Below are 21,524 nucleotides of genomic sequence, written 5' to 3'. Positions count from 1 at the left end.
AAATGTACTTCATTTCTGTGATACTTGAAGACCAAGTTCAGAAGTGGCACCCATATTCATTACTGACCAATTCAGCAGCTATGTTCCCCAGACTTCCTTCTTCCTCTCCTAGGACTCTCCTAGGCATACAAAAATTTCATTTCAGAGAGCATTTTGATGAGAGTGAAATGTTTTGAAAAATGTGCTTGTTTTTAATCTGTGCTCTGTTTCTTGTCTTGCTAATGAACTGCGATCATGTCTTTGTGCCCTTGCAGCCTATTGTTCCATTGCTTCTTTTCTTCCAAGTAGTTTCCCAAGATCAATAATGAACTGCTTTTAGTCTGGACATTCAGCCGTTGTTTATTGATGGGGTTATGGTAGAACAGGTGACAGAATGGAAGTTTTTGGAAATTACTATGAAACAGGATCTAACATGGGGAGCAAATACTTTAGCTCTAGAGAAAAAGGCCCAGCAACGACTATACTATTTAAGACTATTAAGATCACAACAACTGTCAGGGAGTCTGCTGGTTGCCTTTTATCGTAGTTCCATTGAGAGCATTTTATCTTATTGCCTCTGCGTGTGGTTTGGGAGCTGCATGGAAGCAGAGAGAAGGGTGCTCCAAAGAGTGATGGTGAGAGCACAGAAGATTTGTGGATGTTCTCTCCCCTCATTGGTGGATCTGTATGATATGGGATGTAGAAGGAAGATACAAATGATCTTAAGGGACCCTTCACATCCGGGCCACTTGCTATTTGAGATCTTACCATTAGGTAGGCGATACAGAGTGTTGAAGGCAAAGACAAATAGATTCAAGGGCAGCTTCTATCCAAGTGCCATGGTTAAGCTAAATGCAGGGTTATGAATGGTTATGTGTTTTTAGATGCATTTAAATGTTCTATGTATATGTCCTTTTGTGGGTGTTGATGTGTTGGTATGTTTGTGGAAGAGCACCTCATTTCGTTGCTCTCATTTTCTTTTTTGAGAACAATGACAATAAATTTATCTATCTATCTATCTTAAACTGGGGAAAGTCATAAGAAAAGAACTGTGGGTTGAATCCAGCCCTCTTTTCTGCTCAGTCTCACCCATTTTCACTCATTATTACATCCTCATCACATATGGCTTTTGGTCATGAAGGACCCATGATCCCTAGCCTCTTTGTTCACCTGTGGAAAAGTTGCCATATTTACCATAGATGCAAGCCCATACTCATGAGCACCACTGGACTGTGAGTAATCCAGCTCATTCAACTCTTGCTATATATTATGTAAGATCTTTTCAGTGAACACTTTCAATAGTCCCTCCCATATCAACATTTCACAACTCCTGTCAACTTGCATGTTACTTTTATGTCTTGTTTCCCCTCTGCTTGGAACTTATAATGCTAAGAATACATGCAATTCTCTTCTATAATGAAAGAATAACCAGTTATTCAAATTCTTAGACAACCCTGAAAAACCATTTCAGATCACTATCTCATATAGGCTTTGAAAGGCCATCTGGTCAAGGTATCTATCCTATTATCCACTGTTTATATCTACAGATGTATAAAGGTTTTTACTGATTAAACATATTTCATCAAAAGTGTTTATTTTTGTTTAAAGTATACTATCAAAGCACTACAAAGATCACTTTACAGTAGTCTAATTCACATAAATTACCTTTGAATTAACACAATTTGTTAAGTATAAAGACCAACATCAACATCACAGTTAACTTTACTACACTGATAAATTAAATCAAACTGCAAAAATAGATACAAGACCCCTTTGGGCACCAAGACCAGTTTCTTATAGTGACAAGTAAGCTGAAGATCATCCTCCTTTACAACATTCTAATTACATATTTCATTCAAACCAAAACATCAGATATACAATCAGAATTTGTATTACTTTATCCCCATTGATTCTACTGTTCAGTTAAACATATAATCTACACTAAGTCAATGGAAAGTCTACTGTGAATTCTGCGCAGTCCACTGGGTCAATGGGTATACAGTACTAACTCTAAAATTGCAGTGAACAAGTATGCATGTAAACACAGGAAATGTTTATGCATGGCATTACCAACAGTTCTGAAATGAAATTTCTAGGATTACATGGCAATTCTGAAATAGCTGGGCTAGAGAAACCTGTTTAAGTGTATTCCCCACATACTTGTGTCCACATAAATACAGCGGAAGATATTTTTTGCATGTAAAATGATTTCCATAGTGGTTTCCCCCAAAATAAAAGGCAAAAGCAACATCATTTTTAGCACAGATTTCAAACGAATCACAAAGTACCAGGTGTTCAAAGCAACAATGTGAATGGGCATTTTTCGGGTGGATGAAATACATAATGGATTTTTTCCCTTTAATCATCAAGAGCAGCATCAACCAACAATTAAAACAGCAGAAGTGTTACAATAAGACTGCAATAGTTCTATTTCACTATCTTTCACCTTCTTAAGAGCACCAAGTTCTGTTCAATTACAAGGCTGGCATAAGCATTTGAAACCAGCCAATCCAAGGGGGGGAAAACATCAAAAACCAAAACAGGAGGCATCTCTAGGTGAACAGTTGTTACCTCAAGTGCACAAAGCCTCACTTAATGTGAACAGCAGCCAGTCAGTAGATAATTCACTTTAAAAAAAAAACAGGAAAAGAAAAATTCAGTCCTGCAAGAAGGTTCCCAAGTCAAAGAAATGCACTAGGATTTGCACGAGGATCTTTTTGATTCCTATATCTGTAGGTCAGCCAGACCCCCAAGATCTGAAATGAGGAAGGAAAAGAAAGAATAAACCACACAGCAAAATGCATAAAATAACATACTTTTGCCATTCAATACACCACCTGATTGGAACAGCCTTTAGATGACTAGACATCTGGCTTCTCACTTGTCTTATCATGGAGGATAGATCCATCAATGACTGCTAACCATGGGGTTAAAGGAAACCTCCACATTCAGAAGCAGTAAACATCTATATATCAGTAATAGGTGGTGACAGTAGGGGAAGGCCTGGACTTTTAATGTGCTGCGTGCTGGCTCTTCAGGGCAACTGGTTGGTTAATGCATGAAACTGCATGTGAACCACTGGTTTGATCCGGCAGGTGTCTTCTTTTGTTCTTAAGTAAATATGAGCACTGGTTATGGGGTACATAATGTGATTTCCAATCTAACAGTTTCCTTGAAGGCTAGCTTACACACACATACAGCTTAGATTTTTGTCTTTTACCACATTGTGGAAAGTGAAATTACCTAGTGTACGGAATGAGATTGCTACACTGGTGCCCCTTGTCAGAGGCACTCATTTCGTCCCACTTTTCATGCCTTTCACTGACTGTTAAAAAGCTTTTTAATGCAATACATTTTAAAAGCTATGGCAGGCTGTATGTCAATTTGCTGGGCTTTCAGTGTTCCCCTCTTTTATTTTTCAACATAGCAGATTACCTTAGAGTACTCAGAAATTCCACACACACTCACACATAGGGTATCTCACTGTGATCTTGCTTAGAGGCAAGGGTACATGCATTTTGCAGATGCCTTCAGAAGGGCACAGGGTAGCTACCAGTCTGAAAACATTAAATCAGAGCACAAGCAACTCATTTGTTTATCTCTGGTTCAAGAGCAGTCTGCTCTAGCAAAGTTTACAACAATAATGATACAGAAGTCGCCAATTTTTCTAGTACATTTCTGGCTTAGGAGCTGGGTTAGAGAAGAAAGTCTATGGAGGAAGAAACACATTTTCCTCTGGGTTTGCACAACTTCAAACCCTAGTCGGGGCTTGAAAACTGTTGCTCAGTTTTAGCCTTCACAAATGCATATAGTGATTAAAGAGGGCCACAGCAGGAGGTACAGTAGGAACCCTAATAGCCCAGACAAGCCCAATCTTGTAAGAGCTCAGAAGATAACCAGGGCCTGAACTTGGATGGGAGACCACCAAGGAAGATTGAAGCTGCTAGGCTGAGGAAGGAAGTGATTATCTCTGGCCTTGAAACCCCATGAGGTGGAACATCATTGGGTCACCAGGAGCTGGCTGTGATTCAATGATACATTTTACTTTTACACAAATGAAAGAAAGTTCACTTGGTAAACCAATTGTTGAATGCTGTGCTCAGTGAAAAGAATTTTACACTACCTAAGTAGAAATCCACAGAACTGATTATATTTTTAATTTATGGCAGGCATTCTGCACTGAGGACATCTCCTGGAAGAAGCTTTTGTTTATTCATAAAGCCATTTTTGCACTTACCTCAGTGAAGCTAAAAAAGAGACCAATACCTCCTACAAATCTCAGGACCATGCCAGAATACTCTTCTATTATGGGTGCACAGGGTGAGCACTGTGATCCTTTAAAACAAGCCTGCAATAAAGCAAAGTTCAACTCATTTTAAACATATGATTTGTTTACAGTACATTCAAATATGATCCCCAGTAAATTTATGTCCACTCCAAAAATTCAGTCACAGTTGCATCTATGTTATCTCTACATAATCTGCACAAGTCACGAGGCTATGAAAGTTATAAAGCCAGCTCTCCTTATGCATAGAGAGAAATTTAGCATGCAAGATACACTGTAATTTCTTTTTTATTCAGCTTGTATACTTGCAAAGATATACAAGCTCATTGCTCAGTTCTTCTAAACCAGGAGTTTGAGCATAAACAATGTATGTACTTACAGCAGAACAAGCTTCCTCTTTATTGAAATTTCGGAACCCGCAACAATTTAGATTCCTTTCAATATCCTGTTTTGCACTGTTTGTGTTGTTCCACCCAACTTCTAGAAGCTGGCTCTAGGAGATCAAGAAAATTTCTTGATTTAGTAATAATTCCATTCTTTGTACCATATTTAGCCAAAAGAAAGATGACCCTGAATGTAAGATGATCCCCATTAAAAGGGTTATACACAAAGGATTTTTAATTACTGTACATAATTGTAACTTTATGCCACAACATCTCCCCCCCCCCCCCTTTTCATGACACTACATGCAGGGAAAAAACCCTGGTCTTCATTTAAGGCAAACTGGCTATATTATTTGATGTGATGATGCACACACCACAGTATGATTGCACACTGACTTGCATGCACATATTTGCAAAGCACTTGCTATTTTTTCTGAACTGCTGATGCAAAAGAAACACAAAAGATTTCAAGTACCTTCATGAATGTCAGAACTACTTGAGGTCCTCCACTCAGCTTTAGAAACCTTCCATCAGGCATCGTTTTCATAAATAAGACAGATCACCTTATACAGGCACACTACATGGTTTTGCACCATTTCCAGCTCTTCTTTTTCAAGTGGAATGAGAAGAACTTCCCACTTGGGATATACCATGAACTTATGCAACACTATTGTAAAATCTGCACTTTATTTCCAATCCATCTGCTAATTGTTCCTAATATTGCTTTTGTGTTCCTTGCTGCTACGACATACTCAAGTTGATGTTTTCAGTGAGCTTTCTACTGCCAATGAAATTTATATATGCAGTTTATATGCAGCAATTCTATATGAAGTACTGTCAATGTATTAGGCTGCTTAATTCTCAGATATTCACATCCAGTCTTTGGGTGGCTTGCAATTTACATATCAAAAAACTGTTCAGACAAGGAAACGCTAATGTTGAACACCCTTGAAAGAGAATTAGCTGCAGGTTCCTTTTATTTAGTGCCCCCTCTCTGAACCTGTTGGGCTCTTTTGGTGGTGAGTGCCTCCCCAAAATGGCTGCCACAGGAAGCAGAGCCAAACACAATACCTCCCTTCTTGCTTTTCAAAAGAACAGCAAAAGGGGAATAAACAGTCACAATGGAAAATCCAGGAAAAGAAGGGATAAAGAGAAGGGGAAATAAATACCAGGAATGCCTAAAGGAAAAATAGATCCTCAAGTCTGGCTGCTTTCTGATCCCTCTGATCCTTAAGTGGCTGCAGCTGCTATTGAAGCCATGGGAAACTTCTTCTTTGGATGAGAACAACCAAAAGCAAGCCCCCCCCCCCCCTACAATGGCCATGCCCACTTTCTGAAAATCTCATTAGGTGCTAGCGGGAAGTACTAGCAGGCTCCACAGGAGGATTAAAATTAACCAACACACAGCTGTAATAGCATACAAGGATGTAAATAAAGAATAATTTTCATTAATGTCTGAATCTTATTATATTACACAACATTATTGGCACTTAACATGGAGCATTACAGGGGGATTGCCAGGCCTCCACTGAGTGCAGGGGATCCTCTGCTCTGGGGGCCCTCCCCTCCAGCACTGATCAGCTGGCAATGCAGAAATGTCATGTCCAGCATGCAAAAGAAGCGACATCACATCACTAGTGAAATTGGGATGCTCTGGTATTTGGGCAAAAACTCTACGGTAAAAATGACTTCTACTAGAGTTTTGCCCAAATATCAGATTGTCCCCATGTTGCTGTTGACTTGATGTCACTTCTAGTGCATTGCTCTCAGCAAGTTCCCCCCATCCCCTGCTGGCAACCCTACTCCATGGTGCCCATGGGTGTCACACTGGGGAACCCTGCTTTTGTTGATGTTTGTGTTTGATGTCATTGTTATTAATTTATGACAATGGTGACCCAGTTTGACCCTCCAGTCACAGCAATCTGAATGCCAAAAGACACACACAGCCCAAGACTACTGTTAAGACTGTCCATTCAGAAGAGGAGAAAGCAACATTCTTTTTGCTGCTGTCTTCTGAATAGCAAACTACAGTTTGCTCAGTGGCTGCTAGTGTATGATGCAGCCAATACTTGAGGAATTAGCAGCCAGTAGTTCAACACTCAGTGCTTCTCAGGAATTGCCAGTAAGTTGCCCCACTTTGCAAACATTATGTGCCAGAAACCCACACACCAGTCTGACAATTACTTGTTTGAAAGCCTGATTCTTAATAATGTTAAGTGGGAATGATCATTAATTAAATAAAAGGTGAATAAAACAATTTTCCAATATAATATAAAACCAAAAGCTTGATGGAGTTGCTGCTTTGCTTTTAACTTGGATGTCAAGAATAAAAAAATTAATCCCAGATATGCCATGAAACCACATATACTGCCTGCAAAGCTGAATGGACCCTAACTGCTTGTTTAGGGCTCTTCTCTCTGCTTTTCAGTTTCCTCCTGCAAGTTCAATCAGAACTCTCCCTGACTCAAAAGAGAAAGAACCTAAGAGTCCTGCCCTTTCCTGGCAGCTACTCTATCCTAAACAAGAAGGCATGAAGAAAGCACAAAGCCATGGAGGCTATCTCAGCTCCAACATTCCACTGGGGGGGGTGAGGTATAACAGCTACATCAGATAAAGAACATCCTGGTCTGGGGGATAAGGGTATGTTGCTGATAAACTGCAGAGTGTATAAATTTGCCAGTAGCAATTGAACTGCAGAAGAACTGCACGCAGTTCCTGAGCATAGTTTGGCCACCTCCAATGAAATCATTTTCTGATTCATGCAGATATATTTATGTGCATGTCCTGGACACTTTAATTAGAACTAGGTCACTGATGCTTTTAGACAGAAAAAAATGACAAGACATTTCTTACCTGCTGGTCTTTGTTCAAGGTTAAACAAGCACAGGAGACAGAGAACTGTATAATAAACACTAACAAGAGAATAATCATGTACTGGAATCATTCTTGTTAAGGTCATCAAGACTGCATTTTCACAAGCAAGAGGCATACCACAAACCCAAAGTTAACCACTGCATGGGAAAAAGGAGAATTCCTACCATAAATCGTAATTCAGATTTGGTTCTGATTAGACATATGCTTATTGAACAGGACAATGTGAGGTGACTATTTTAGAGTGCTGATTTTTTTTTATGCCATTAACGGTAGCAGACAGAGGAAAGAATTCATGGGGTACTACCCACAGGGAAGTTCTCCTGCCTCATTACACAAACACTCATTACTCCTGACAGGCTGTGCCCCATTTCATTAATGGAAAGAAAATGCCATTTGGATGTTCCACCTCCCTTCTGTGCTTTGAACAGGCCTTGGACCCCCCATAAACAACAGAATTTTATTTATAAGCAGCTATTTATAAATATTTAACCAGCTGGTTTAAATAAGGGCAATATATTTGCTCTGGTTTGCATCTAGAATCTCCTATACATGGCATTGTGACTGGTTTTTAGATAGCGACTCCATTTCAAGACAGACTGCTTCATAATGTATGCTGTCCAGACTTTTAACTGAAAAATCAAAATTAATTGTGCCTTCAGCTTTTGACACACTGAAACTGTTTCACTGAGCTCATATACATTCCTGAACTCTGTATCCTGCTCCTTAATGGCTGCAGTTTATTTCTTACTGGTGACTGGGGACTATGCAAAATCCCATACTGGGCAGCATGTTCAAATATGCTGACTTGTCTATATTTAGAACTCAAAGCTTTATTCTTTTTTCATGCTTCTACCTTGGTTCAAATCCTCTCCTGCCAAAACATGACTATTCAGTTGGACACTAGCTTATCTCTCAGAGCTGTGTATGAGCTGCTGCTGATCTTTCACGGATCAGGCGGCCTTTCAAATGAAGAAGCTTGGCCTGATTGTTTTCTCATATTACAGCTGCTGACACAAGATTCTTAAGCCTCTACCCCTGGCAGTGCTTTTCCTAGCCCTGAACAAAAGGGAACCAACTCTCAAAAATAAGAAACATCTTGTTGCCATCATCCGTATTTCAGCAGAAGGGCCTCATTTCTTGCTGAGTGGTGCAGGTACAATATCAGACAACATTCTACACACAATACAGGCTGCAGAAGTAGCAGAGTTCTGGGCTGCTTTTTTCTTCTCAGCTGCAGCACATGTTCCCATGCTAGGAACCTCTTTACTGTCCCTGGAAAGCCTGTTTATGACATTCCCACTAAAACATCATCATTTAGAAGTCCTGTCTGGGGCAGTAAACGTGTGAGGAAACATAAGTTCCAGTTGAGTTCTACGCCTCAGAGGATGGAAACGTACCCTGCTTCAAAGAGAGCCTGTTTCAATAAGGAAAATACCAAGCTCTAAAGGATGGGAACCAAGAGAAACATGATCAAGCACTGCCATGCTAGTCAATAAGCAATATTAATAAGCAGCCAGCACCTGCTGTGTAAACATTATCTGCTTTCAGTGACTTAGCAGAGAAAGTAACCTAAGTAGATCTAAGATTGTGGTGGCAAAGGATTAAATCTTTATTTTCGCTGTTCTGGAATGTTCATTGTATTGCTCTGATCCTAAATTTTAAAAAAAAAAACATTTCAAAGCATATACATGCCTGATACTCCAGTGTTTGGAAATCTAACTTTACAGTAGTTTAAGAAAATTAATGGAGCAATACACCTGTTGGCACAGGCAAAGTCTGTTGAAGCAAAAAGTTGTCCATATACTCAGGGCTCTTTGAAACCATCCAAAGGTTTCAGTTCCAAATACAGGAAGACTCTGCAACAGCAGTAAGCCACAGACTAACAGCAGTAAGCCACAGACTTAACTGTGGGAACTGAGATAGTAATGAGCACCATGCATGAGGTACCAATAAGATTACCAACTCTGGGATGGGAAATTCGAACACTTTGAGGAAGGGAAAAAGCTCAGCAGGGCTGTGATGGAATACAGTCCACCCTCTGAAGCAGCCGTTTTCTCCAGGGGAATTGATTTCTAGTCTGAAGATGAGCTGTAATTCTGGAATAACTTCCAACTTTACCTGTAGGCTGGCAGCCCTAAACAGCATTACACACCACACCGTTTTGTCTTCATTAAATTCTTTTTAAAAAGCCTACTAATCTGACTAGCCATATCTACTCTCACATAATTACCTTTCTCTGCTTTTTTGAGAAGAAAAATGTAGCATAATAGTGCCCATGGGGGAAAAAACACAACAGGGCATAACCATAACCCCACTGCTCCCTCAAATTAAATCTATTTTGTTTCTCATAGTAGCACAGTTACTGACTCAGAGCCAGCTAAAGCTAAACACCCCCTTCCCCCCCCAAAAAAAGGCATGAAAGTTTGCCTGGGGTTATCAGGGAAGGGTGGGAATGGGAAAGTTATGTTGAGTTGCCCTTGCAATGGCCCACATTGTTCTCCATTGACCTGGAAGAACATTCCAGATTGCTTTGTTTCATTATTCCTTGAAACCATTTTCAGCTAAAATATCTACAGTAAAACTCCACCTCAGACAGAACATGCATTTGAATCTGAAGCAATCACTTGGATTTCCAGGCAGCTGATAACAGCCTTGCTGAAAGTGTTGGAAAAATAGTATCATAACAGCAAAATAGCTCTGAATATGATCAGTCACAATTATTCCAATGCGTATTTTGCATTTATTCTGCTATTGTTTCTGTAATGCTTTGGTGCTCTATATGCATAAAGGTAGGGTTCAAATTACCTAAATTAAGAGAAATAAAACACTCAACCCCCCAAACTAGATAACATTTAGTTTACTAGGTATTTACATATTTAACATATTTGTATCTCTCCTCATCTACTTGGACACAAGGCAGCTAACACAGTAAGTTGCAATACCACACAGGTTAAAAGCACAGCCACAGCTGCTGAAATAGTTTACCCTCCCCCCCAAAAAAATCCCTGTATTTATTGAAGTTTACATGCCTTCAATAAATACAGCAAGTATAGGCACCCTTGGTAAGCCAATCTCAGGACCTACCGAACAGATAGTTCATGACCTAACCATTGCCATATAATCAGTCCTAAGAGAGGGCATTTGCTAGCCTAATGGTGCAACCCCAAACATCTATGGACTTCTGCTGGAGTAACTCTGCTTTGAATTGTACTGTTAATTAGCTTCTTCATAGTAAAAGCTCTCCCACATATGAAGCCCATTTTAAAAATCCAAACCAAATTGGACTGAGAACTTTATTAAAATAGAACAAGGTTAAGAGTTCAGTGTTTATACCAGACAGCAGAATATGCACACTGCCTCTGAGAAGCTAAAGAACAAAGTCACTCCCCTGGACAGGAAGCAGTCTGCACGCCATATCCACAATTTGTTACAATTTCAAGGGAACCAGTTATACCACCACAGTCTTGTGACTATGACAGATGGAAAAATGTTTGCTCTACCAAACAATGTCATAATTGGGTCAAGGGCCAGCTAGTTAATGTGTTCCTTGTACTTTAGCTGAGCTCATTGGAACAAGCTTTCCTCATTTCAATGAAGCAAGCAATGGAACACAAACAGCACCTGAGAGAGGAGAAGGGGAGCAGATAAGAGGAACTGAAATAGTTCTAACATAAGGGTGGGTGGCAACAAAGTTCCAAAGAAAAAGGATACAAAGAACAGCAACACCTGATGGTGCTTGACGGCTCCAATCAATCCCACGAGAGCAATCAGGAACAGAAATATCCCCACTGCAATTGCTACTCCAACGACCCGGAAACTGGATATGAGGCCAAAACCTATGCCCCATGCTGCAATCCCAATCAGCAGCAAGCTGACTAGCTGGAAGGAAGCAAGAGAGAAGGTTATTATTAACAATAGATTTTTTTTTAATGAAGCTCTAAGCTTATGATTCTGTGCACACTTGCTTGAGAATCAATTCATGGAACTCAGTGAAATTTACTTCCAAGTATTCATTTTGGAATCTTGGATGAAAATATATCCTACAATACCTGGAGATATTGGGGGTGGAGTCATGGAAGGGTGGAGTTTGGGGAGGGGCATTAGCAGGATACAAGGCCTTGGAGTCCACCCTCCAAAGCAGGCATTTTCTCCTGGGAAACTAAGTGCTATCATCAGAAGGTCAGTTGTAATCTTCCAATCTCACCTGGAGGCTGGCAACCCTAGTTATAGAATTTTTTTTCCAAGTCACCCTTTTTGCTACAAATGTATACCTACGTAGTTTTGTGGGCCAGCAAATTATTTGCAAGGCTGAAATGTCATCCTTTGCATAATAGCCTAGAAGCATGAATAATATGGGTTTATTTAAGTAGCAAGTCAAGATTAGTAGTTTTGGCACTTGTGCCGAAGTGAAAATTGGTGTTTTCCGTTCACAATAAATCTGTGCAGGGAACGTTAATGACACAAATAGCTTGAGAAATCTCACACAGCAGAAACATATTGCTGATGATGCTCCAATATACTGTCTTCAGCAATTCTTTTTTTTTAAAAAAAATCCTGACGTTGGGGACAGTGAGGCTCAGTACATCAAGATCTCCCACTTATAAGGATTGCTTATCAAATACTGTTAATGCCAAGGCAGTCTTTTCTCTCACCATGAAGAACTGATTTTTATACTCTGCTTTCTCTACCTCAAGGAAGATTCAGTTGCCTTCCTCTTCCCAAAAAAGGCACCTTGTGAGAGTTCTGAGAAACTGTGACTGGCTCAAGGTCACCCGGCAGTCTTCACGTGAAGGAGGAGAGGGGAATCAAATCTGGTTCTTCAGCTTAGAGTCCACCACTCTTAACCACTACACCATGCTGGCTGGCTCTCATCTGCCACATGAATTTGATCTTCAATACAAGTATGAAAACATTCACTAAGTCTTCCCTTTCCGAGATGGTTTTTGGAATGGGCAGATATGACTCAGCGAGATTCTAGGAAATCATGTTTTATGTTCAGGAAAGGCAGGGCTTTCCTGTCTCCGTCTAAAAACAAGGACAGGGCCCCAGGCATAATAATTAACCTATACCTCTACTACAAAATGGAGTAATGGAAGCCAACGGGGGTGGGGAGAAGAATCAGGTCAGTCAACAGACATGAGAAACAAAAGATAAACTCCTTTGTTTATTGAAGCAAAAAGGTTTAAAAGCACTTCTAGTAAATGCACTGAATTGCACTGCAGTCCAGGTAAGCTACATTAACTATCAGTATGATTAGCTCAGAAAGTTTTTTTAAAAGGTTTATCAAAAGCAGCATTTCACTAATGCTCTGCTCACACTTAAATAGGCTCACAGTCTGGCTGGAAGAAATGTGACACAGCAACTTTACTGAAATGAAGCAGACCTGGGACTGGCCAATGGATGAGAAGCCTCTGGGTAACCCTATGTATGCCACCTTTAATTTATGTAATAGTCATGACTCAGTGGTAGAACATCTGCTTGGCAAGCAGAAGGTCCTGGGCTCTATCCTTAGCATCTCCAGTTGAAAGGATCAGGTAGCAGGTGAAGTGAAAGACCTTTGTCTCCCTGAGACCCTGGAGAGCTGCTGCCAGTCTGAGTAGACAATACTGACTTTAATGGACCAAGGGTCTGATTCTGTAGAAGGCAGCGTCATGTAAAGAAAGGTGGAATGTAAAATTAATAAACAGTGCCTTGATATACCAGTATTGGTATATCATAACACAACATTACCATGATATACCAACATTGTGAGCTCACTTGCAAAGTGTATGGAATTCGTACCCCTTGCTTCAATTATTATTTTTTTAAAGACACACTTTCTGTGAGGTGCTTTTCAGCCCTCAACACAACTGTAACCAGAGACTGGCACAACTGCTTCAGAAGTGACATCAGCAAAAAGAGAATGTGCTGATATCATGATGTTAAGTAGCTGGGAGGATAAAAAGCTCCCAGCTGAGCATATCAGAGGCTGCTGGGATTTAGTGACTGAGCAGACCTGTTTGCCCAGAAACAATGAGCCATGATTTGGTCCCTACCACTAATTAATTAAAACTAAAATCAACTTAATCAAGAGTGTTAATCTAACTGGTTTTCTATGTAATCTCCCAAACCTTTGGGAAGCAGTCATCTTAACGTTGATCTGTGCCAGTTCTTGACTGCTATCACCTGAGGGAGGCTACTCTTCAGTCACTCCTGATGTGTGATGCTCTTCGGGGATTCCTAGTGATTGCACATGACTGAAAGGGAGTCTAAAGCCTTCCTTGCACTTCCGTCCACGATTAGCCAAACTCACAAAGTATCTCAACTAGTTAGATGACTAACTCTAGCTCGATACCAAAAATGCTTACAAGCTACCCTATAACTAGTATGCCACAATTTGGTGTTTCATGGTACTAACAGCTTTCCATTTGTATTTATCATTGCAGGCTGCTCCATGTGTGAGCTGCCAATGGCCACATTTGTCATAAAGTGATCACAGAAAACATTTCAGATGCACATATAGGCAAATGGATTAAGGCTACAGTTTTAAGCATATTTCATAGGATTTATTGTGTAGTAAACATGCTTAGAATTGGATTGTGAAGTTAAGTCTTTCCCCCATTTGTGCCTGGTTTGAAATGAAACTAATTAAACATCGATTATACTTTTAATTATCCATTGTTCCTTAACATTCTCAGGCTCTTGTGTTAAAATGTTAAAGAACAGTATGAAGTTTATTAGCTTAATTAAGAACTTAATTGAGCAACTCAACAAAAATGACTAAGATTAATGTCATATGCAGTTGGACATGGAAACACCTTTACTGCAGTTGCTTCAGCATCTGCAATCTGCTACCCTCTAAAGGTCTGAGTAGGCCAGGTTGCTTGTTGTAGAAAGATAAAAAGCCAGCAGCCAAAGTTACATTTTAGCTACTGGCTCTACATCCATTATTGATGCCCAATGTTCTACCTGCCTGTTCACAGCAGCAGCATGCATCATTATGCTACAGTATACTGCATCAGCTCACTGATAGATACTGACAGCCTCACTTCTTGCTGAAATATCAATGTATCATGAGGGCTTTCCTCCTCCACTAAGCCAACATAGGCTGGAAACCTACAAACCAAGGCCAAGCCAAGTATATGTCTGGAACAGCCATTTTTAAAAAATATGAACAAAGCAGTCCATGTTCCAAAAGGTGCATTCTGAAATGTCTTGAAGGACAGGCAACTTGTGTCCTGTACAAACTGGTCAGCGGGTTGCCTCAGGCCTATGATTCTACTTGTGCTGGTTTTCTAACTGAATTGCCACTCCTTAGAGGAAGGAAATAAAAAATCAAATAAGTAAAACAAAAAACTCCCTAGAATTTTAATCTATGTCAAATTTTAACTGCCGAGGCCATCAGTAAGAACCTCTACACTGATTCCACACCTAAAACTTGCCTCCCTTCTGCACGAGGCTCTTCTTGGTGGCTCTTTTTCCTGGATTCAGAATGGCCATCTCTGAATCGGTGCTGTGTGTTCCATGCTTGCTCCCTGCCCTGTGAAACTTGAGAGGTGAGAACAAGACTGGGGGCGAATGCAGAATTGGCTCTAGATTCCCAGAGGGCAGGGCAGTTCTCAGAATTAATTCCAGATCCCTTATATACTAGCCTATTTAAGCTCATTTCACAGTGACTAGTTTCCTAACACAAGAACAAAAGGATGTATGACCAAACTGACCTGGGTAACATATACATTGCACGGTTAAATGCTCTACAGATGAGAACTTAGCCTCAGGTATAAATACATGTTTTCCACTGCAACTTCTTTGCTCATGTATCACACAAAAATATTGCTAAAACATATGTGTCTGTGTTTTAATACATGTATTAAAAGAAAAATGCGTGATATCTTCAATTCAGATGAGTATCCATGTTGGGCTACAGCAGAAGAACAAAGTTTGAGTCCAGTGGCATCTTTAAGACCAGCACAGCTTTATGCAAGGTATAAGTTTTTGGGTGCACACACACTTCCTCAAATACACTGAAATGGAAGTTACCAGTCCATATATATAGGTGGAGGTGAGCAGCAAATTAGCATACAACATAAAGACATTTAACAGATTCAAGGACCAAAGAGTAATAACAAGCTTAGTTTATATGGTTACCATTTGTTTCAGGGGGAAACATAGACCGTTTTCGCACCGTTTCGCAGCTTACCACGGGGTCACATTCCTGTTCTCTCCGCAGCATCTGTCGGATTTTCCATTATCTGCGCCGGAGTTACAGGAAGTGCCGCGGCTTTTGCGCAGCAAACAAACTGGGTTTTAGCGGTTTACATTTGCTATGCAAAAGCCGCAGCACTTCCTGTAACTTCAGCGCAGATAATGGGAAATTCGACGGACACTGTGGAGAGAACAGGAATGTGACCCCGTGGTAAGCTGTGTGCATAAACAGTCATAGTGAAGGAAATATGTCAAAACTGGAGATTGATGGGCAGATGTATTCTTGTGGAATGCTGAGAGTAATTAACAGACACTTAACAGGGTAATTAACAGGTTTTCCTTTTCAATAACATAATCAAGTTAATCTTGACTATTTAGGGCATCTGTTAATATGTGACGCTATAGTGTTACATAATGCAAAAAGTAGTTTTTTTTTAAAAAAAAAGTTCATCATACAAAAGCCTCCATTAGATATGTCCTAGGCAGGCCTCATTTTTGGCAGGAGCTCGCAGGAGTGGAGCTCCAGAACCTCTAAATTTTATTGTGCTCTTTCTTACCACCACCACACCATACTTGCTTCTAGGCTTCATTGTTCAACCCCCCTGTGAGAATTTTGCTAAACTCTAAGATTTGACAAACTTTCTAATATCCCCCCCCCCAAAAAAATGGGGAAATAACGAAAACATATAAAGCAGACAGATGGAAATCATCATGCCACTGTGGCTGCATAGAAGGTAACTTTAATATGATGAGAGTAAGGTTATATAATGACAATTATAATTCAAGAAGTATTTTAAGGTAGATGCTGAGCTGATATTACTTAGTACATCTTCCAGTAATGTCAGAGGTGTGTAGCATATTGAAATAAGTTATGCTAATGAGCTCTGACACCTCTTTTTCTACAAAATGACCCCTGGACTCCTTGGCATATGCAAGGACAGTCCTTGAAAGGTGTGGGGGGGAAAACATCCCAGGGGACTGCATAAACAGGACCTGTAAAACATTTTGGATACAAAAGGATATATATGAAACTTACGGCATCCTTAAAAATGCAGAGCAGAGTTTGTTATATACAACAAGGCCTCACTTAGGTGTGGCTCAGCAGCAGAATATCTGTTTTGTATACATTAAGTCTCAGGTTCAGGTCCTGCCATCCCCAGTTAAAAGAATCAGGTGACCCACTGCTCATCAGAGTAGACAAATATTGACCTGGATAACCAAGTGGTCTGACTCAGCACTAGCCAGTTTCATGTGTGTTGGTGAGAGTTTCTCTCCCCCTTCCATCAATTTTTTTTTAAATTGCTATAGATAGCTTAGAAGCTTTCTTGCTTATGTTTTAGATATTCATTACTGTACACAAACTTTGTCCAATATCCCTCCTCAAAGAGAAATAAAGACATTTTAAAACAGATTGTGGAGTTTACATCTTACCAGAGACAACAAGCATAATGTTTGGGATCCAAGAGAGCAGGGGAGCTTCCTTAACAATTCTGGTTAAGGGATGCAACCTGTTACTTCTTCCAATTATAATTGCCCACCTGGGGTAAAGGTGTAAAGCTAAACAAATATTTTAGCTCTTGCCAGTTTTTAAAACTATAAAGCCCCATCATGGTTTTACAAGACAAAGCAGTCGCATAATGCGTTTAGGTTTAATTATTAAAGACGGACGTGCCAAGGGAAACGTTTCATTTTTGACCATGATGCCCGGTCGTATTTCCTTTGGGAAGAAAAGCTGGTGCCTACAAGAGGCAACAGAAGGTCAATGCGGGAAGCTTTCTCCATCGTTGCGCCTCCAAGGAAAGCCAGCCTGCCTTCCTACCTGCTGCGTGGCCTGTAAAGGCACAACCAGCCATGTTGAGTAGGGGGGAAAGGGGTAGCGAGCTTAGGCAGAAAGGCTTCCCAAGCAGCGCGCCTTTGTGGTTCCCTCCCTTCTGCCCACAGCCTGCGATTCTTCTAGCAGGTTCCGGGTCCCTTCCTTCCTTCCCCCTCGCCAGCCTCGCACTCCTGCCCTGCCTCACCGCTGCAGGTGCACCAGCTCAGCCCCTTCCCCTGGGCGGTGGAGGGGAATGACGCAGCCCACCCCGAGCACGCCGCCAATCCGGGAGCCCGCTCCGCCTAGGAAGCGCCACAATACACATCCCAAGGCGATCGCTCTGGCCTCGGTGCCGGCTCGCCCCGCATACCGCTGAGAAAAGGGGAGGCCGGGGGGACCCAAGCCGGCGTTTTGGAAAGGGCGAAGCCGCAGCATAAAGCCCGCCCGGAGAACCGGCCGTCAGCTACTCACCGTATACAAGAGATTGAGGGCGCACAGGCAGTTCTTGGAGCAGGAGAAGCCGCCGCACACCATCGCGCCCCGCGAGCTCCCAGCAGCGCTTCCCGCCCGCACAGCTAGCTAGCCAGTCCCCCCTCGGGCTTCGGCTCCCCGCGCCTCCGGCAGAAAAGAACAGGTGGAAAAGGGGCGCGGCGGCAAGCCCAGCGCGCTTTTCCCTCGGCAGTGTGGCGAACGGGCACAAGGCATCTCACTTGGCCCCGCCCAGACTCGGCCGCGCCCGCTCATTGGCTGCTCTAGAGAGGCAAAGGTAAAAATATGCAAATAGGCCAAGCCCGCCCGTGGCACTCAGGAGGCGGGGGTTGCTGGCGCCTCTACGTTGTTTCCTGGACTCTGGCACGGAGAGGAGAGGTCTGAGCCAGGCGGGAGGCCCGAAGGAGCCACCCTCACCTCAGCCTCCAAGGAGCGGGGAAAGGAAGTGGCTTCCTAGCCGCTTGTCACCGCCTCAGTTGAGATAACCAGACTGCATTCTTATTATATGGAGCCAGAAGCTGCTTGGTCTGAAGTGGGATCCATTCCTTACACATCCTGACCTCCCTCACATACGTACCTGTTTCTTTCTGTATAATAGCAAATAATCCAGGAGACAAAAAAGAGCCAAACTACCATGATGTTTTACATTCTTGAAGCTGGAAATAACAAACACGAGCCTAAAATGTAATTCACCCTTATCTATTGCTGGGTTAGCATTAGTGGAGATATAACCTAGGGCTGTAGAGGTACTGCTCACTCACACCACTAAACGCAAGCAAAGGCAAAGCCAGCCTGTCCGATTCTTGTACTGCATAATAAATCCTCCAGGTTCTTCCAGTTCCACAGAAGGTTTAACTTTATTTACGACCTCTGGACTGAGTCCTGCAAACGATCAAGATAACTTGGGCAGTAGCTCAAGGTGCAGTGATGTGCCAGCACGCTTGGGTGGAAAGGTAAAAAGTGTGAATCAATATTTGTTTGTTGCAACATGGACATAATTTGAAGAGCAGACTGGCACCTGACTTGACAGGTGTCACATACACGTCATGTTTCAGTGCAGATAGTTTAAAACAAACAAGCTTAAAAGGTATGGAAGGGAGAAAGATGCCAATGAGGGAACTGTCTGGTTCCAAAGGGCAGAATTCCTGTACCTTTGATTTTGCCAACTTTCCCCCTATATCTTGTTACTTTTAAAACAATACCTTGTATTAACTTTGTTTATGTTACTGTCTGCTAACATTTAAGGAACATTTGTTAATTTTGGGTTATAATTTAATGTTTATATTAACCATCTGAACATTTTACTTATCGATATTAATGTTCTAGTTCTATTTTTATTGTTTGTCACAGTGCTGTTTTTGTGTCCCCCCATGCTTTGAATCAGTTTGATTATCAAAAACATTTTAAAATTATTTTGTCAGACCCAGAATTTTAGCTAGAGCAGTCACCTTATTCTTCATTAAAAAAAAAAAAAACCAACTGAAGTTCCCTCTTATATAACCACTATGTGGCTGCCCTAGTTTTAGACAATGGTCTGGCTGCCACGTGCCTGTTTCTTGCGAATCTGGCCGTCCTAGACCTGGATTCCATTTTTAGTTTTCATGATCTAGCTGTGCAATCCTAAACAGAGTTACTCTTTTAAATTAATGAAATCAACAAATCTCAATGGGTGTAAGGATAGCACTGGAAAATACCTGAACAGAACTTAATTTTCTTAGGTTGCAACCCTGCAAAAATCTGATCCTAGGTAGAAATTTAACCCTAAAATAAATGCGAAGATAGTGCTAACATGTTAAATGTCACCCTTGCTGATGAAGCTTCAGAAAACTAAGGAGTTAGGGAGTTAGGGCTAGGATTTTTTTTTCTTTGCCAGTTCTAAAATGCATTATCAGTTTTCTAGAATAAGATATTCATAGTACACATTTGCTCTTCCTACAGTAGTAATTTCATCCTTTTTTTTCTTCTGTAACTTGCATTTTATCTACCCTGTGAAAACAAACACAAGAGGGGAATTTAGGAATTATAATAGCCATAGATCCACAATTGAAATGGTTTATTCAAATTTTCTCCACCTTCATCAGCATCAACTGCACCATCCCAGGCTTATTCACATGCTCATCTTCTAACATTGTATATGTCATTAAATGCCAACAATGCCCTTTGGTTCTTTACATAGGGCAAAAAGGTCAGACTCTATGCCAAGTAGCCGAACTTGCTTGTCATAAGAACCACATAGAATAAATGTCAAATGTTTGAGAGCTGCAAGACATGAACATCAGATGAGGAAGGAAGGAAGGAACTTTAACTTTAAATGCATTCTCCAAGTCGCAGACTGGCTTGACTTGGAGAAGGGATTTAAAGAGAGAAATGCCTTCTCCAAACTGGTCAATGGGGAGCGGTGAGGGCTTTGAGAGCCAGGGCTTTTTTAAAAAGCAGGAACACAGTTCCGGCTGGCTTGGTTTCATGGGGTGTGGCCTAATATGCAAATGAGTTCCCACTGGGCTTTCTCTACAGAAAAGCCCCGCACAAAAATTTGGTGATATAGGGGTGTGGCCTAATATGCAAATGAGTTCCAGCTGGGCTTTTTCTAAAAAAATTAATCCTGTTGAGAGCCACACAATGTGTGAGAAGAGCCACATGTGACTCCTGAGCTGCAGTTTGGCCACCCCTACCCTACCCCAAAGAAAAATTGGACACAAACCTGACATGAAGAATCACAAGATTGAGAAACCTGTAAGAGAATACTTCATCCTTCTAGAACATTCAAAGGAACTTCAGGAACAGACTAGAAAGGGAAATTGCTGAGTTGCAAGTTAGTATAACACTCAGAACAATGGAATCCCCAGGACTTAACAGGGATATTGGCTTCTTATATCACTACATACTCTAACTTCATTCAGTCCTGTATTCTCACCAATCCCTCAGGAGGGCCATAAATCCACTTTATTTTATTTCTAATTTGGAATAATAGATTAGAATAGTAGAATGTAATGTAATTTGGAACATATTTCTGGGGATAAGGGAGAAAACTCTACACAGCCCCACTTCAAAGAAGGAGATGCTGTAAAGGTTGCCTGCATGCTTGAGAGGAGATGGATGGAGCATAATGGCAGGGTCTCAGTTAATTACTCTCAGCATTCCCCAGTTAAGGATACATGTGCTCATCAGTCTCCTCAACTAGGGCCAAGTTTTTTCTGTCCTGGCCCCTACCTGGTAGAACATACCCCCCTTGGAGATCAGGACCCTGCGGAATTTTTTGCAGTTCCGCAGCACTTGTAAAATGGGGCTGTTCTGCCAGGCTTTCAGTTAAAGCTGTGGGCATTCTAAACATCTGGCCTCCCTGCCAGAGCTGCTCATCTAATGCTGCCCGTTTGATGATGCTCATCTGGAAAATGGAAATTGTGTAACCTTATCGGATTCCATCTCACTGTTCAGTTTATGGACTTATGTTAATGAAATTCACCATCTTTTACTTATTTAACTGTTTTAAATTGTTTAAATATTTTAGTATCGTGTA

General features: G+C 41.2%; 1 protein-coding gene across 1 annotated transcript; it reads right to left on the bottom strand.

The window, feature by feature from the left end:
• Positions 1 to 1,556: 1,556 nt before the first annotated feature.
• TSPAN13 (tetraspanin 13) lies at positions 1,557 to 18,294 on the bottom strand. Its single transcript, XM_060248602.1, has 6 exons — positions 17,990 to 18,294; positions 11,233 to 11,400; positions 7,501 to 7,581; positions 4,644 to 4,757; positions 4,217 to 4,327; positions 1,557 to 2,735 (listed from the first exon to the last, which is right to left on the bottom strand). The coding sequence occupies exons 1-6, from the start codon at positions 18,050 to 18,052 to the stop codon at positions 2,661 to 2,663; spliced, it is 612 nt and encodes a 203-aa protein (XP_060104585.1). The 5' UTR covers positions 18,053 to 18,294; the 3' UTR covers positions 1,557 to 2,660.
• Between the last annotated feature and the right edge of the window lie 3,230 nt (positions 18,295 to 21,524).

The sequence above is a fragment of the Heteronotia binoei genome, chromosome 10 (genome assembly GCF_032191835.1).
Source record: "Heteronotia binoei isolate CCM8104 ecotype False Entrance Well chromosome 10, APGP_CSIRO_Hbin_v1, whole genome shotgun sequence".
Lineage (NCBI taxonomy): Eukaryota > Metazoa > Chordata > Lepidosauria > Squamata > Gekkonidae > Heteronotia > Heteronotia binoei.
Note: the sequence above shows the minus strand (reverse complement) of the source record. Positions and strands in the feature narration are given on the sequence as shown.